Here is a 16381-nt window from a genome sequence, read left to right on the forward strand (position 1 = left end):
ACAAATCAGGATAACCTGTGGCTACCATGCAATGCTGAGGACATTCAGAACTTTTCGGAAAGCTGGTTTTGTGATTGGCAAACCTGACTAAACCACATCACAAACGGCAGATGTGGACCTTTAATTTTCACATTCATCATCACCTCTCCAAGAAGATGTAGGAAGTAAATGTAGCATGACGCAGTGCACAAGAAGTAAGATCCTGCTCGATAAAGAGAAGATTAACATGCTACAGGGTAGAAATATAAAAGTATCTTTATTTTTATCCCATGGTATACAGAACGCGCCCATTCTTCAGATTATTAACAACATTCTTCGTACCAGGTCAGAGCTTATCGAGCTGTCAACACATGATTCTCGAGCCACTGGGAAGTGAGAGCGGTGGAATCCGAACTTCTATGTACCATAACTGTGACTGGAGATGTCAAAACTGCGACAAAGAAAGCTCTTTCCTTAGATGTCAACAAAATGCAATTTTTTTTTGCGCCACATGTTTAGAGAAAGGTATCACCAATCGTAGAACCAATGTAGATAAAAACAAAGTTGGTTTGACTAAAAAGCACCGAGGAAGGCCGCAAGCATTCGGAAATCTAGATTTACTGTACCCTGAAGGAAGATATCTGACTTTGGAGAAATTTAATGATCTACTGATCTAGCTCGAACACATTCCTCCAGCGTACCAGACTTTGAATGGGGATAGATTATGGCTTGGTACAGAACAGGAAAATGAGGTCATGTGACAAACATATAAAACGTTGAGCTTCAATTCTGTTCAACTAGAACCAATTTGCACTTTGTTTCCTTAACCCATGATATGTCAGTATTATTTTATTTTGCTTAGCTGGACAACAGATGACTAAACCAAAATACACAGACAGTGCTGATTTTTCGAGGGCTAAACAAGACTACAGAATTTTTGTAAGGAAAGAGCCTGTATTGTGACGTCACTCCAATAATCTTAATAATAATAATAATAATAATAATAATAATAGTACTATGTATTTTACATTTCTATTTGAATAAAAATATTTTCATCAATCAATCTCCATTTTTCAGTCCCTTCTCCACTTTAACTTCCATTTGTGTAAAACTATGTAAATGTGGGTAGGGAGGCCGAGACGTAGATGGGAAGATAATATTAAAATGGATTTGAAGGAGGTGGGATATGATGATAGAGACTGGATTAATCTTGCTCAGGATAGGGACCAATAGCGGGCTTATATGAGGGTGGCAATGAAACTCTGGGTTCCTTAAAAGCCCGTAAGTATATAGGGGCTGAGCCCTTCAATTATAGTGGAAAAACATTCAACAGGCAGAGAACTTGAAAGGCCAAACGGATATGAAGCCCGGATAACGCAGAATCATGTACTATAAACAAGTACAAGAATTTGTTTCATGCGTGTATGAGTGTGTGTCTTTTTAGATTTACGGATTGTGAGAAGCACATTCCACAGACATTGCATTTGAACGGTTTCTCACCCGTGTGCACGCGAAAATGCTTCCTGAGACTACCCGATTCAGAAAAACACTTTTCACACATCTCACACTTGAACGGCTTCTCGCCCGTATGTAGGCGAACGTGCCTCTTCAGGTTCGCCGATAAAGAGAAGCACGTTCCGCAGACATTGCACTTGAACGGCTTCGCGCCGGTGTGCACGCGCGCGTGCTTCCTCAGACTGTCAGAATCCGTGAAACACTTTTCACACACGTCGCATTTGAAAGGCTTCTCGCCCCTGTGGAGGCGTGCATGCCTCTGCAAGTTCTCCCACAGAGAGAAGCACGTGCCGCAGTACTCGCACTTGAACGGCTTCACGCCCGTGTGCACGCGACTGTGCTTGCGCAGACTATCCACATCGGAGAAAAACTTTTCACACACCTCGCATTTGAATGGCTTCTCACCAGTGTGCACACGAATGTGTTTCCTCAGCCTGTTGGACTGCGAGAAAGACTTCGCGCACACTTGGCATTTGAAAGGCTTGTCGCCAGAATGCATGTACGCGTGCTTTCTGAGAGTGCTCAAGTCCGAGAAACATTTTTCACAAGTTTGGCATTTGAATGGCTTCTCACCTGTATGAATGCGTGCATGCTTTCTGAGACTACCCGATTCCGAGAAGCCCTTTCCACACACTAGACATTTAAATGGCTTCTCACCCGTGTGAGTCCGTAAATGGCATTTGAGAGACCGGGAAGTTGATAAAACTTTCCCGCAAACACTACACTTGTTTGAACTGTCTCCTGTCCCACTGCGAACTGAACAGTGACTGTCAGATTGTGTCTGCAAGATGTCTTCACTATTAGGACATTCGAAAGAGCTACTAGAGGCAGGTTTCTCTTGAATCGTAACCACATGCCCATGGAGGGGTGTACAGTCTTGGGTAACGGAAATCCTGAAATGAAAATGTTTCATCAATATACAGGAGTCAAACAGACGAAATCAGAGTAAAGAAGCATGTTACTGCCTTTTAAGGAACCCGGAGGTTCATTGCCGCCCTCACATAAGCCCGCCATCGCTCCCTATCCTGAGCAAGATTGATCCAGTCTGTATCATTATTTCCCATCTCCCACAAATCCATTTTAATATTATCCTCCCATCTACGTCTCGGCTTCCCAAAGGTCTTATTCCCTCCGGCCTCCCTACTAACACTCTATATGCATTTCTGGATTGGCTTATACGTGCTACATGCCCTGCCCATCTCAAACGTCTGGATTTAATGTTCCTAATTATGTCAGGTGAAGAATACAATGCGTGCAGTTCTGCGTTGTGTAACTATCCATTCCCCTGTAACTTCATCCCTCTTAGCCCCAAATATTTTCCTAAGCACCTTATTCTCAAACACCCTTAACCTATGTTCCTCTCTCAAAGTGAGAGTCCAAATTTCACAACCATAAAGAACAACCGGTAATATAACTGTTTTATAAATTCTAACTTCCAGATTTTTTGACAGCCGACTAGAGTACAAAAGCTTATCAACCGAATAATAATAGACATTTCCCATATTTATTCTGTGTTTGATTTCCTCCAGAGTATCATTTATATTTGTTACTGTTGCCCCCAGGTATTTAAACTTCTCCACCTCTTCAAGGGATAAATTTCCAATTTTTATATTTCCATTTCCTACAATATTCTCGTCTTGAGACAATCATATACCTTATTTAGGGATTTACTTCCAAACCTATTTACTTGCTACAAGTAAAATTCCCGTATTTGCTCTAATCGTTTGTGGATTTTCTCAAAACATATTCACGTCATCCGTATAGACAAGCAGCTGATGTAAACCGTTCAATTCCGAACCCTCTCTGTTATCCCGAACTTTCCTAATGGCATATTCTAAAGCGAAGTTAAAAAGTAAAGGTGATAGTGCATCTTGTTGCTCTAGCCCACAGTGAATTCGAAAAGCATCTGACAGAAACTGACCTATACGGACTTTGCTGTACGTTTCACTGAGACACATTTTAATTAATCGAACTAGTTTCTTGGGAATAACAAATTCAATAAGAATATCATATAAAACTTCTCTCTTAACCCAGTAATATACCTTTTTGAAATCTATTTACAACTGATGCACTGTACCCTTATACTCCCATTTTTTCTACATTATCTGTCGCATAAAAAAATAGTTGATCTATTACATCTAAAACCACACTGATGATCCCCAATAATTTCATTTACATATGGAGTTAATCTTCTCAAAAGAATATTGGACAAAATTTGTACGACGTCAACAAAAGTGATATCAGCCACATAACTGCCCATTCTACAACTCAAACCAAGAAATGGATTCGGAACACCTCAAAATCTGTGCTTCAGTGGCTGACCATGATAATATCTTTGAAAAATATTGGAGTGCAAGAGGACAAATGATTTTATTGTAAAACGCCTGGCATTAGAAAACAACAACACACACACACACATACATACACACACACACACACACACACACATATATATATAAAATTGAGTACCGGGTCTTTCTCAGGGGGGTAAAAGGCGGTCAGAGCGTGATGCCGACCACACCACCTGATTCTAGTGCCGAGGTCATGGAAAGCATAGGGCTCTACCTCCATGCCCCCCAAGTGCATTCATGGCATGTTACGGGGATACCTTTACCTTTTTATATATGTGTAAACATTTATTTACAATTCCGCTACCAAAAGGCAAAATTCTTTGGTAACGCAATTCTAAAGAATTAACCCAGCATCAATATATTTATCCTAATCTGGTACTGTCCCAAGAATTTTAAAACGTCTGACCAACCTAACTTAGCTATATGCAAATATACATATATATATATATATATTTTTTTTTTCTAAAGAATTAATCCAGCAACAATATACTTATTCTAATGAGGTACAGTCCCAAGAATTTTAAAACGTCTGACCAACCTAACTTAGCTATATGCAAATATATATATCCTTTGGTAACGCTAGACTAAAGATTTAACTGTTCCGCTACCAAACGAGAACATCCTTTGGTAACGCAATTCTAAAGAATTAACCCAGCAACAATATACATATTCATATCTGGTTCTGTCCCAAGAATTTTAAGGCGTCTGACCAACCTAACTTATGTATACGCAAAAAACTATATATATATATATATATATATATATATATATATATATATATATATATATATATATTTAACGGTTCTCACATATGACTGTTCTGCTGCTTCTTGGAACAATTAGCGATATTGGGGAAAGCCATTTCTTTACTATTCCGCTACCAATCGACAAAATCCTTTGGTAACGCAATTCTAAAAAAATTAACCCAGGAACAATATATTTATTCATATCTGGTCCTGTCATTAGAATTTTAAACGACTGACCAACCTAACTTAGCTATATGCAGGAAACAATTGGCATTCATACAGTCCTCTATGTAGATTTAAAACTCAAAAAAGTTTCATATCCATTGTTCAATAGTTAAAAAAGAAAATCAATATCTCGAATTGAAAAGAAAACCTACAAATTAAACCAAACCCTTTAACTCTATTAAATATAGAATATAATTTAAATTTAACAGAAGAAATACTAAAATCAGAAGTAAACACTAAAATACTAAAAGAATTGTCTTTAGAGACAATTAATATTAGGTACCTTCCACAAAATTGGCTTCATTCATTAGACACCGAAGGTTCCTTGAACTCCAGAGAACAAAGTGACGGTGGAGATGTTACGTGCTGTCTCTTCTCACTTTATAGATCTCTTGGGTATGGAACAACAAGTTTTGATGGAGAAATCATTGCAATAACTGAAAGTCTCAGGAATGTTCTATGCCACATCAATAAATTTTAAAATGCAGTTATACTGACAGACTCCAAAGCAGCTATTCTATCAATAGTCTCTAAACACACACCTTCATCTCAAACACCAGAAATAACTAAAATGCTCTCTCAATTAATATCACACAATAAAAGAATTGTATTCCAATCGATACTATCCCATTGAGGAATCCTGGGAAACGAGAATGCGGATGCTTTAGCAAAGAAGGGCAGCACTGCTACGTACAGACCTGTTACTAAATCTACGTATTACTCTGTGAAAAGGTTTATTAAATCTACATACTTAGACTTCAACAAACAACATTTGATAACACAATCTCAAGGGAAAAAATGGAACTCTCTGCATCATAATCCACAGTTAATTCCCGATTTACCACGAAAATCGTCTGTAGCTGCATTTTATATTGGCAACAGGCCATGATTGTTAGGCCAAACACATGCATAGAATTGGAATATATCAGTCCCCTAACTGCCCAATGTGCAACTCAAACCAAGAAATGGATTCGGAACACCTCAAAATCTGTGCTTCAGTGGCTGACCAAGATAATATCTTTGAAAAATATTGGAGTGCAAGAGGTCAAATGATTTTCTTGTCAAACGCCTGGCATAAGAAAACAACAACTCATATATATAAAATTGAGTACTGGGACTTTCCCCGGGGGTAAAAGGCGGTCAGAGCGTGATGTCGACCACACCACCTGATTCTAGTGCCGAGGTCATGGAAAGCATGGGGCTCTACCTCCATGCCCCCCAAGTGCATTCACGGCATGTTAGGGGATACCTTTACCTTTTTATATACGTGTAAACATTTCTTTACAATTCCGCTACCAGAAGGCAAAATCCTTTGGTAACGCAATTCTAAAGAATTAACCCAGCATCAATATATTTATTCTAATCTGGTACTGTCCCAAGAATTTTAAAACGTCTGACCAACCTAACTTAGCTATATGCAAATATACATATATATATCCTTTGGTAACGCAAGACTAAAGAATTAACTGTTCTGCTGCTTCCAGGAACAAATAGAAATATTTGGGAAAGTAACTTCCTTACTATTCCGCTACCAAACGACAAAATCCTTTGGTAACGCTATTCTAAAGAATTAATCCAGCAACAATATACTTGTTCTAATGAGGTACAGTCCCAAGAATTTTAAAACGTCTGACCAACCTAACTTAGCCATATGCAAATATATATATCCTTTGGTAACGTAAGACTAAAGATTTAACTGTTCCGCTGCTTCCTGGAACAAATAGAAATATTTGGGAACGTCACTTCTTTACTACTCCGCTACCAAGCGAGAAAATCCTTTGGCAACGCAATTCTAAAGAATTAACCCAGCAACAATATATTTATTCTTATCTGGTTCTGTCCCAAGAAGTTTAAGGCTTCTGACCAACCTAACTTATGTATACGCAAAAAAGTATATATATATATATATATATACTTTTTTGCGTTTTATATATATATATATATAGATAAAAAACGGTTTTCACATATGACTGTTCTGCTGCTTCTTGGAACAATTAGCGATATTGGGGAAAGCTATTTCTTTACCATTCCGCTACCAATCGACAAAATCCTTTGGTAACGCAATTCTAAAGAATTAACCCAGCTACAATATATTTATTCTAATCTGGTACTGTCCCAAGAATTTTAAAACATCTGACCAACCTAACTTAGCTATATGCAAATATACATATATATATATATATATATATATATATATATATATATATATATATATATATATATATATATATATATCTTTTGGTAACGCAAAACTAAAGATTTAACTGTTCTGCTGCTTCCTGGAACAAATAGATATAATTGGGAAAGTCACTTCTTTACTATTCCGCTACCAAACGAGAAAATCCTTTGGTAACGCAATTCGAAAGAATTAACCCAGCAACAATATACGTATTCATATCTGGTTCTGTCCCAAGAATTTTCAGGCGTCTGACCAACGTAACTTATGTATACGCAAAAAAGTATATAACGGTTTTCACATATGACTGTTCTGCAGCTTCTTGGAACAATTAGCGATATTGTGGAAAGCCATTTCTTTACTATTCCGCTACCAATCGACAAAATCCTTTGGTAACGCAATTCTAAAAAATTAACCCAGGAACAATATATTTATTCATATCTGGTTCTGTCATTAGAATTTCTAACCGACTGAACAACCTAACTTAGCTATATGCAGGAAACAATTGGCATTCATTCAGTCCTCTATGTAGATTTAAAACTAAAAAAATTTTCATATCCATTGTTCAATAGTTAAAAAAGAAAATCAATATCTCGAATTGAAAAGAAAACCTACAAATTAAACCAAACCCTTTAACTCTATTAAATATAGAATATAATTTAAATTTAACAGAAGAAATACTAAAATCAGAAGTAAACACTGAAATACTAAAAGAATTGTCTTTAGAGACAATTAATATTAGGTACCTTCCACAAAATTGGCTTCATTTATACACCGAAGGTTCTTGAACTCCAGAGAACAAAGTGCCGGTGGAGATGTTACGTGCTGTCTCTTCTCACTTTATAGATCTCTTGGGTATGGAACAACAAGTTTTGATGGAGAAATCATTGCAATAACTGAAAGTCTCAGGAATGTTCTATGCCACATCAATAAATTTTAAAATGCAGTTATACTGACAGACTCCAAAGCAGCTATTCTATCAATAGTCTCTAAACACACACCTTCATCTCAAACACCAGAAATAACTAAAATGCTCTCTCAATTAATATCACACAATAAAAGAATTGTATTCCAATCGATACTATCCCATTGAGGAATCCTGGGAAACGAGAATGCGGATGCTTTAGCAAAGAAGGGCAGCACTGCTACGTACAGACCTGTTACTAAATCTACGTATTACTCTGTGAAAAGGTTTATTAAATCTACATACTTAGACTTCAACAAACAACATTTGATAACACAATCCCTAGGGAAAAAATGGAACTCTCTGCATCAAAATCCACAGTTAATTCCCGATTTACCACGAAAATCGTCTGCAGCTGCAATTTATATTGGCAACAGGCCATGATTGTTTGGCCAAACACATGCATAGAATTGGAATATATCAGTCCCCTAACTGCCCAATGTGCAACTCAAACCAAGAAATGGATTCGGAACACCTCAAAATCTGTGATTCAGTGGCTGACCATGATAATATCTTTGAAAAATATTGGAGTGCAAAAGGTCAAATGAATTTATTGTCAAACGCCTGGCATTAGAAAACAACTCATAAATATAAAATTGAGTACCGGATCTTTCCCCGGGGGTAAAAGGCGGTCAGAGCGTGATGCCGACCACACCACCTGATTCTAGTGCCGAGGTCATGGGAAGCATGGGGCTCTACCTCCATGCCCCCCAAGTGCATTCTCGGCATGTTAGGGGATACCTTTACCTTTTTATATATGTGTAAACATTTCTTTACAATTCCGCTACCAGAAGGCAAAATCCTTTGGTAACGCAATTCTAAAGAATTAACCCAGCATCAATATATTTATTCTAATCTGGTACTGTCCCAAGAATTTTAAAACGTCTGACCAACCTAACTTAGCTATATGCAAATATACATATATATATCCTTTGGTAACGCAAGACTAAAGAATTAACTGTTCTGCTGCTTCCTGGAACAAATAGAAATATTTGGGAAAGTAACTTCCTTACTATTCCGCTACCAAACGACAAAATCCTTTGGTAACGATATTCTAAAGAATTAATCCAGCAACAATATACTTGTTCTAATGAGGTACAGTCCCAAGAATTTTAAAAAGTCTGACCAACCTAACTTAGCCATATGCAAATATATATATCCTTTGGTAACGTAAGACTAAAGATTTAACTGTTCCGCTGCTTCCTGGAAGAAATAGAAATATTTGGGAACATCACTTCTTTACTACTCCGCTACCAAGCGAGAAAATCCTTTGGTAACGCAATTCTAAAGAATTAACCCAGCAACAATATATTTATTCATATCTGGTTCTGTCCCATGAAGTTTAAGGCTTCTGACCAACCTAACTTATGCATACGCAAAAAAGTATATATATATATATATATATATATATAGATAAAAAACGGTTTTCACATATGACTGTTCTGCTGCTTCTTGGAACAATTAGCGATATTGGTGAAAGCCATTTTTTTACCATTCCGCTACCAATCGACAAAATCCTTTGGTTACGCAATTCTAAAGAATTAACCCTGCTACAATTTATTTATTCTAATCTGGTACTGTCCCAAGAATTTTAAAACATCTGACCAACCTATTTAGCTATATGCAAATATATATATATATATATATATATATATATATATATATATCTCTTTTGGTAACGCAAAACTAAAGATTTAACTGTTCTGCTGCTTCCTGGAACAAATAGAAATATTTGGGAAAGTCACTTCTTTACTATTCCGCTACCAAACGAGAAAATCCTTTGGTAACGCAATTCTAAAGAATTAACCCAGCAACAATATACCTATTCATATCTGGTTCTGTCCCAAGAAGTTTAAGGCTTCTGACCAACCTAACTTATGTATACGCAAAAAAGTATATATATATATAAAACGGTTTTCACATATGACTATTCTGCTGCTTCTTGGAACATTTAGCGATATTGGGGAAAGCCATTTCTTTACCATTCCGCTACCAATCGACAAAATCCTTTGGTAACGCAATTCTAAAGAATTAACAAAGGAACAATATATTTATTCATACTTGGTTCTGATTCAAGAATTTCTAAACGACTGACCAACCTAACTTAGCTATATGCAGGAAACAATTGGCATTCATACAGTCCTCTCTGTAGATTTAAAAATCAAAAATTTTCATATCCATTGTTCAATAGCTAAAACAGAAAATCAATATCTCGAATTGAAAAGAAACCCTACAAATTAAACTAAACCCTTTAACTCCATTAAATATAGAATATGATCTAAATTTAACGGAAGAAATACTAAATTCAGAAGTAAACACTGAAATACTAAAACAATTGCCTTTAGTGACAATTAGTTTTAGGTACCTTCCACAAAACTGGCTTCATTTATACACCGAAGGATCCTTGACCTCCAGAGAACAAAGTGCCGATGCAGATGTTACATGCTGTCTCTTCTCACTTTATAGATCTCTTGGGTATGGAACAACAAGTTTGGATGGAGAAATCATTGCATTAAGTGAAAGTCTCAGTAATCTTCTATGCCACATCAATAAATTTAAAAATGCAGTTATACTGACAGATCCCAAAGCAGCTATTCTTTCAATAGTCTCTAAACACACACCTTCATCTCAAACACCAGAAATAACTAAAATGCTCTCTCAATTAATTTCCTTCTATAAAAGAATTGTATTCCAATGGATACTATCCCATTGTGGAATCCTGGGAAACGACAATGCGGATGCTTTGGCAAAGAAGGGCAACACTGCTACGTACAGACCTGTTACTAAATCTAAGTATTACTCTGTGAAAAGGTTTATTAACTCTACATACTTAGACTTCAACAAACAACATTAGATAACACAACCCCAAGGGATGAAATGGAACTCTCTGCATCAAAATCCACAGTTAATTCCCGATTTACCACGAAAATCGTCTGTAGCTGCATTTTAAATTGGCAACAGGCCATGATTGTATGGCCAAACACCTGCTTAGAATTGGAATATATCAGCCCCCTAACTGGCCATTGTGCAACTCAAACCAAGAAATGGATTCGGAACACCTCAAAATCTGTGCTTCAGTGGCTGAACATGATAATATCTTTGAAAAATTTTGGAGTGCAAGAAGTCAAATGATTTTATTGTCAAACGCCTGGCAGTAGAAAACAACAACTCATATATATAAAATTGAGTACCGGGTCTTTCCCCGGGGGTAAAAGGCGGTCAGAGCGTGATGCCGACCACACCACCTGATTCTAGTGCCGAGGTCATGGAAAACATGGGGCTCTACTCCATGCATCCCCAAGTGCATTCCTGGCATGTTAGGGGATACCTTTACCTTTTTATATATGTGTAAACATTTCTTTACAATTCCGCTACCAGAAGGCAAAATCCTTTGGTAACGCAATTCTAAAGAATTAACCCAGCAACAATATATTTATTCTAATCTGGTACTGTCCCAAGAATTTTAAAACGTCTGACCAACCTAACTTAGCTATATGCAAATATACATATATATATATATATATATATATATATATATATATATATATCCTTTGGTAACGCAAGACTAAACAATTAACTGTTCTGCTGCTTCCTGGAACAAATAGAAATATTTGGGAAAGTAACTACCTTACTATTCCGCTACCAAACGACAAAATCCTTTGGTAACGCTATTCTAAAGAATTAATCCAGCAACAGTACTAATGAGGTACAGTATCAAGGATTTTAAAACGTCTGACCAACCTAACTTAGCCATATGCTAATATATATATATATCCTTTGGTAACGTAAGACTAAAGATTTAACTGATCCGCTGCTTCCTGGAACAAATAGAAATATTTGGGAACGTCACTTCTTTACTATTCCGCTAATAAGCGAGAAAATCCTTTGGTAACGCAATTCTAAAGAATTAACCCAGCAACAATATATTTATTCATATCTGGTTCTGTTACAAGAAGTTTAAGGCTTCTGACCAACCTAACTTATGTATGCGCAAAAAAGTATATATATATATATATATATAGATAAAAAACGGTTTTCACATATGACTGTTCTGCTGCTTCTTGGAACAATTAGCGATTTTGGGGAAAGCCATTTCTTTACTATTCCGCTACCAATCGACAAAATCCTTTGGTAACGCAATTCTAAAAAATTAACCCAGGAACAATATATTTATTCATATCTGGTTCTGTCATTAGAATTTCTAACCGACTGAACAACCTAACTTAGCTATATGCAGGAAACAATTGGCATTCATTCAGTCCTCTATGTAGATTTAAAACTCAAAAAATTTTCATATCCATTGTTCAATAGTTAAAAAAGAAAATCAATATCTCGAATTGAAAAGAAAACCTACAAATTAAACCAAACCCTTTAACTCTATTAAATATAGAATATAATTTAAATTTAACAGAAGAAATACTAAAATCAGAAGTAAACACTGAAATACTAAAAGAATTGTCTTTAGAGACAATTAATATTAGGTACCTTCCACAAAATTGGCTTCATTTATACACCGAAGGTTCTTGAACTCCAGAGAACAAAGTGCCGGTGGAGATGTTACGTGCTGTCTCTTCTCACTTTATAGATCTCTTGGGTATGGAACAACAAGTTTTGATGGAGAAATCATTGCAATAACTGAAAGTCTCAGGAATGTTCTATGCCACATCAATAAATTTTAAAATGCAGTTATACTGACAGACTCCAAAGCAGCTATTCTATCAATAGTCTCTAAACACACACCTTCATCTCAAACACCAGAAATAACTAAAATGCTCTCTCAATTAATATCACACAATAAAAGAATTGTATTCCAATCGATACTATCCCATTGAGGAATCCTGGGAAACGAGAATGCGGATGCTTTAGCAAAGAAGGGCAGCACTGCTACGTACAGACCTGTTACTAAATCTACGTATTACTCTGTGAAAAGGTTTATTAAATCTACATACTTAGACTTCAACAAACAACATTTGATAACACAATCCCTAGGGAAAAAATGGAACTCTCTGCATCAAAATCCACAGTTAATTCCCGATTTACCACGAAAATCGTCTGCAGCTGCATTTTATATTGGCAACAGGCCATGATTGTTTGGCCAAACACATGCATAGAATTGGAATATATCAGTCCCCTAACTGCCCAATGTGCAACTCAAACCAAGAAATGGATTCGGAACACCTCAAAATCTGTGATTCAGTGGCTGACCATGATAATATCTTTGAAAAATATTGGAGTGCAAAAGGTCAAATGAATTTATTGTCAAACGCCTGGCATTAGAAAACAACTCATAAATATAAAATTGAGTACCGGATCTTTCCCCGGGGGTAAAAGGCGGTCAGAGCGTGATGCCGACCACACCACCTGATTCTAGTGCCGAGGTCATGGGAAGCATGGGGCTCTACCTCCATGCCCCCCAAGTGCATTCACGGCATGTTAGGGGATACCTTTACCTTTTTATATATGTGTAAACATTTCTTTACAATTCCGCTACCAGAAGGCAAAATCCTTTGGTAACGCAATTCTAAAGAATTAACCCAGCATCAATATATTTATTCTAATCTGGTACTGTCCCAAGAATTTTAAAACGTCTGACCAACCTAACTTAGCTATATGCAAATATATATATATCCTTTGGTAACGCAAGACTAAAGAATTAACTGTTCTGCTGCTTCCTGGAACAAATAGAAATATTTGGGAAAGTAACTACCTTACTATTCCGCTACCAAACGACAAAATCCTTTGGTAACGCTATTCTAAAGAATTAATCCAGCAACAATATACTTGTTCTAATGAGGTACAGTCCCAAGAATTTTAAAACGTCTGAGCAACCTAACTTAGCCATATGCAAATATATATATCCTTTGGTAACGTAAGACTAAAGATTTAACTGTTCCGCTGCTTCCTGGAACAAATAGAAATATTTGGGAACATCACTTCTTTACTACTCCGCTACCAAGCGAGAAAATCCTTTGGTAACGCAATTCTAAAGAATTAACCCAGCAACAATATATTTATTCATATCTGGTTCTGTCCCATGAAGTTTAAGGCTTCTGACCAACCTAACTTATGTATACGCAAAAAAGTATATATATATATATATATATATATATATATATAGATAAAGAACGGTTTTCACATATGACTGTTCTGCTGCTTCTTGGAACAATTAGCGATATTGGGGAAAGCCATTTTTTTACCATTCCGCTACCAATCGACAAAATCCTTTGGTTACGCAATTCTAAAGAATTAACCCTGCTACAATATATTTATTCTAATCTGGTACTGTCCCAAGAATTTTAAAACATCTGACCAACCTATTTAGCTATATGCAAATATACATATATATATATATATATCTTTTGGTAACGCAAAACTAAAGATTTAACTGTTCTGCTGCTTCCTGGAACAAATAGAAATATTTGGGAAAGTCACTTCTTTACTATTCCGCTACCAAACGAGAAAATCCCTTGGTAACGCAATTCTAAAGAATTAACCCAGCAACAATATACGTATTCATATCTGGTTCTGTCCCAAGAAGTTTAAGGCTTCTGACCAACCTAACTTATGTATACGCAAAAAAGTATATATATATATAAAACGGTTTTCACATATGACTATTCTGCTGCTTCTTGGAACATTTAGCGATATTGGGGAAAGCCATTTCTTTACCATTCCGCTACCAATCGACAAAATCCTTTGGTAACGCAATTCTAAAGAATTAACAAAGTAACATATATTTATTCATACTTGGTTCTGTTCCAAGAATTTCTAAACGACTGACAAAGCTAACTTAGCTATATGCAAAAAACAATTGGCATTCATACAGTCCTCTCTGTAGATTTAAAAATTAAAAAATTTTCATATCCATTGTTCAATAGTTAAAACAGAAAATCAATATCTCGAATTGATAAGAAACCCTACAAATTAAACCAAACCCTTTAACTCCATTAAATATAGAATATAATCTAAATTTAACGGAAGAAATACTAAATTCAGAAGTAAACACTGAAATACTAAAACAATTGCCTTTAGAGACAATTAATATTAGGTACCTTCCACAAAACTGGCTTCATTTATGCACCGAAGGATCCTTGAACTCCAGAGAACAAAGTGCCGGTGCAGATGTTACATGCTGTCTCTTCTCACTTTATAGATCTCTTGGGTATGGAACAACAAGTTTGGATGGAGAAATCATTGCATTAAGTGAAAGTCTCAGTAATCTTCTATGCCACATCAATAAATTTAAAAATGCAGTTATACTGACAGATCCCAAAGCAGCTATTCTATCAATAGTCTCTAAACACACACCTTCATCTCAAACACCAGAAATAACTAAAATGGTCTCTCAATTAATTTCTTTCAATAAAAGAATTGTATTCCAATGGATACTATCCCATTGTGGAATTCTGGGAAACGAGAATGCGGATGCTTTAGCAAAGAAGGGCAGCACTGCTACGTACAGACCTGTTACTAAATCTACGTATTACTCTGTGAAAAGATTTATTAAATCTACATACTTTGACTTCAACAAACAACATTAGATAACACAAACCCAAGGGATGAAATGGAACTCTCTGCATCAAAATCCACAGTTAATTCCCGATTCACCACGAAAATCGTCTGTAGCTGCATTTTAAATTGGCAACAGGCCATGATTGTATGGTCAAACACCTGCTTAGAATTGGAATATATCAGCCCCCTAACTGGCCATTGTGCAACTCAAACCAAGAAATGGATTCGAAACACCTCAAAATCTGTGCTTCAGTGGCTGAACATGATAATATCTTTGAAAAATTTTGGTGTGCAAGAGGTCAAATGATTTTATTGTCAAACGCGTGGCAGTAGAAAACAACAACACATATCTATAAAATTGAATACCGGGTCTTTTCCAGGAGGTAAAAGGCGGTCAGAGCGTGATGCCGACCACACCACCTGATTCTAGCGCAGAGGTCATGGAAAGCATGGGGCTCCACCTCTATGCCCCCCAAATGCATTCATGGCATGTTACGGGGAAACCTTTACCTTTTTATATATGAGTAACATTTCTTTACAATTCCGCTACCAAAATGCAAAATTCTTTGTTAACGCAATCCTAAAGAATTAACCCAGCAACAATATATTTATTCTAATCTGGTACTGTCCCAAGAATTTTAAAACGTCTGACCAACCTAATTTAGCTATATGCAAATATACACACATATATATCCTTTGGTAACGTAAGACCAGAGATTTAACTGTTCTGCTGCTTCCTGGACCAAATAGAAATATTTGGGAAAGTCACTTGTTCACTATTCCGCTACCAAAGGAGAAAATCCTTTGGTAACGCTACTCTAAAGAATTAACCCAGCAACAATATATTTATTCTAATCTGGTACTGTCCCAAGAATTTTAAAACGTCTGACCAACCTAACTTAGCTATATGCAA

The 16381-nt window shown here is 36.3% G+C and overlaps 1 protein-coding gene across 2 annotated transcripts in view; it reads right to left on the reverse strand.

Moving 5' to 3' along the window:
* Nucleotides 1-237: 237 nt before the first annotated feature.
* The window catches only part of LOC138700386 (zinc finger protein 235-like), a 42372-nt gene continuing 26228 nt past the window's right edge, over nucleotides 238-16381 (reverse strand). For both annotated transcript variants that reach the window (XM_069826985.1, XM_069826987.1), the window contains one exon: nucleotides 238-2387. In XM_069826985.1, coding sequence (XP_069683086.1) covers nucleotides 1394-2387 — 994 coding nt within the window. In that variant the 3' untranslated portion in view covers nucleotides 238-1393. The remainder of the gene's footprint in view (nucleotides 2388-16381) is intronic.

Source organism: Periplaneta americana, chromosome 5 (assembly GCF_040183065.1).
Source record: "Periplaneta americana isolate PAMFEO1 chromosome 5, P.americana_PAMFEO1_priV1, whole genome shotgun sequence".
Taxonomy (NCBI): domain Eukaryota; kingdom Metazoa; phylum Arthropoda; class Insecta; order Blattodea; family Blattidae; genus Periplaneta; species Periplaneta americana.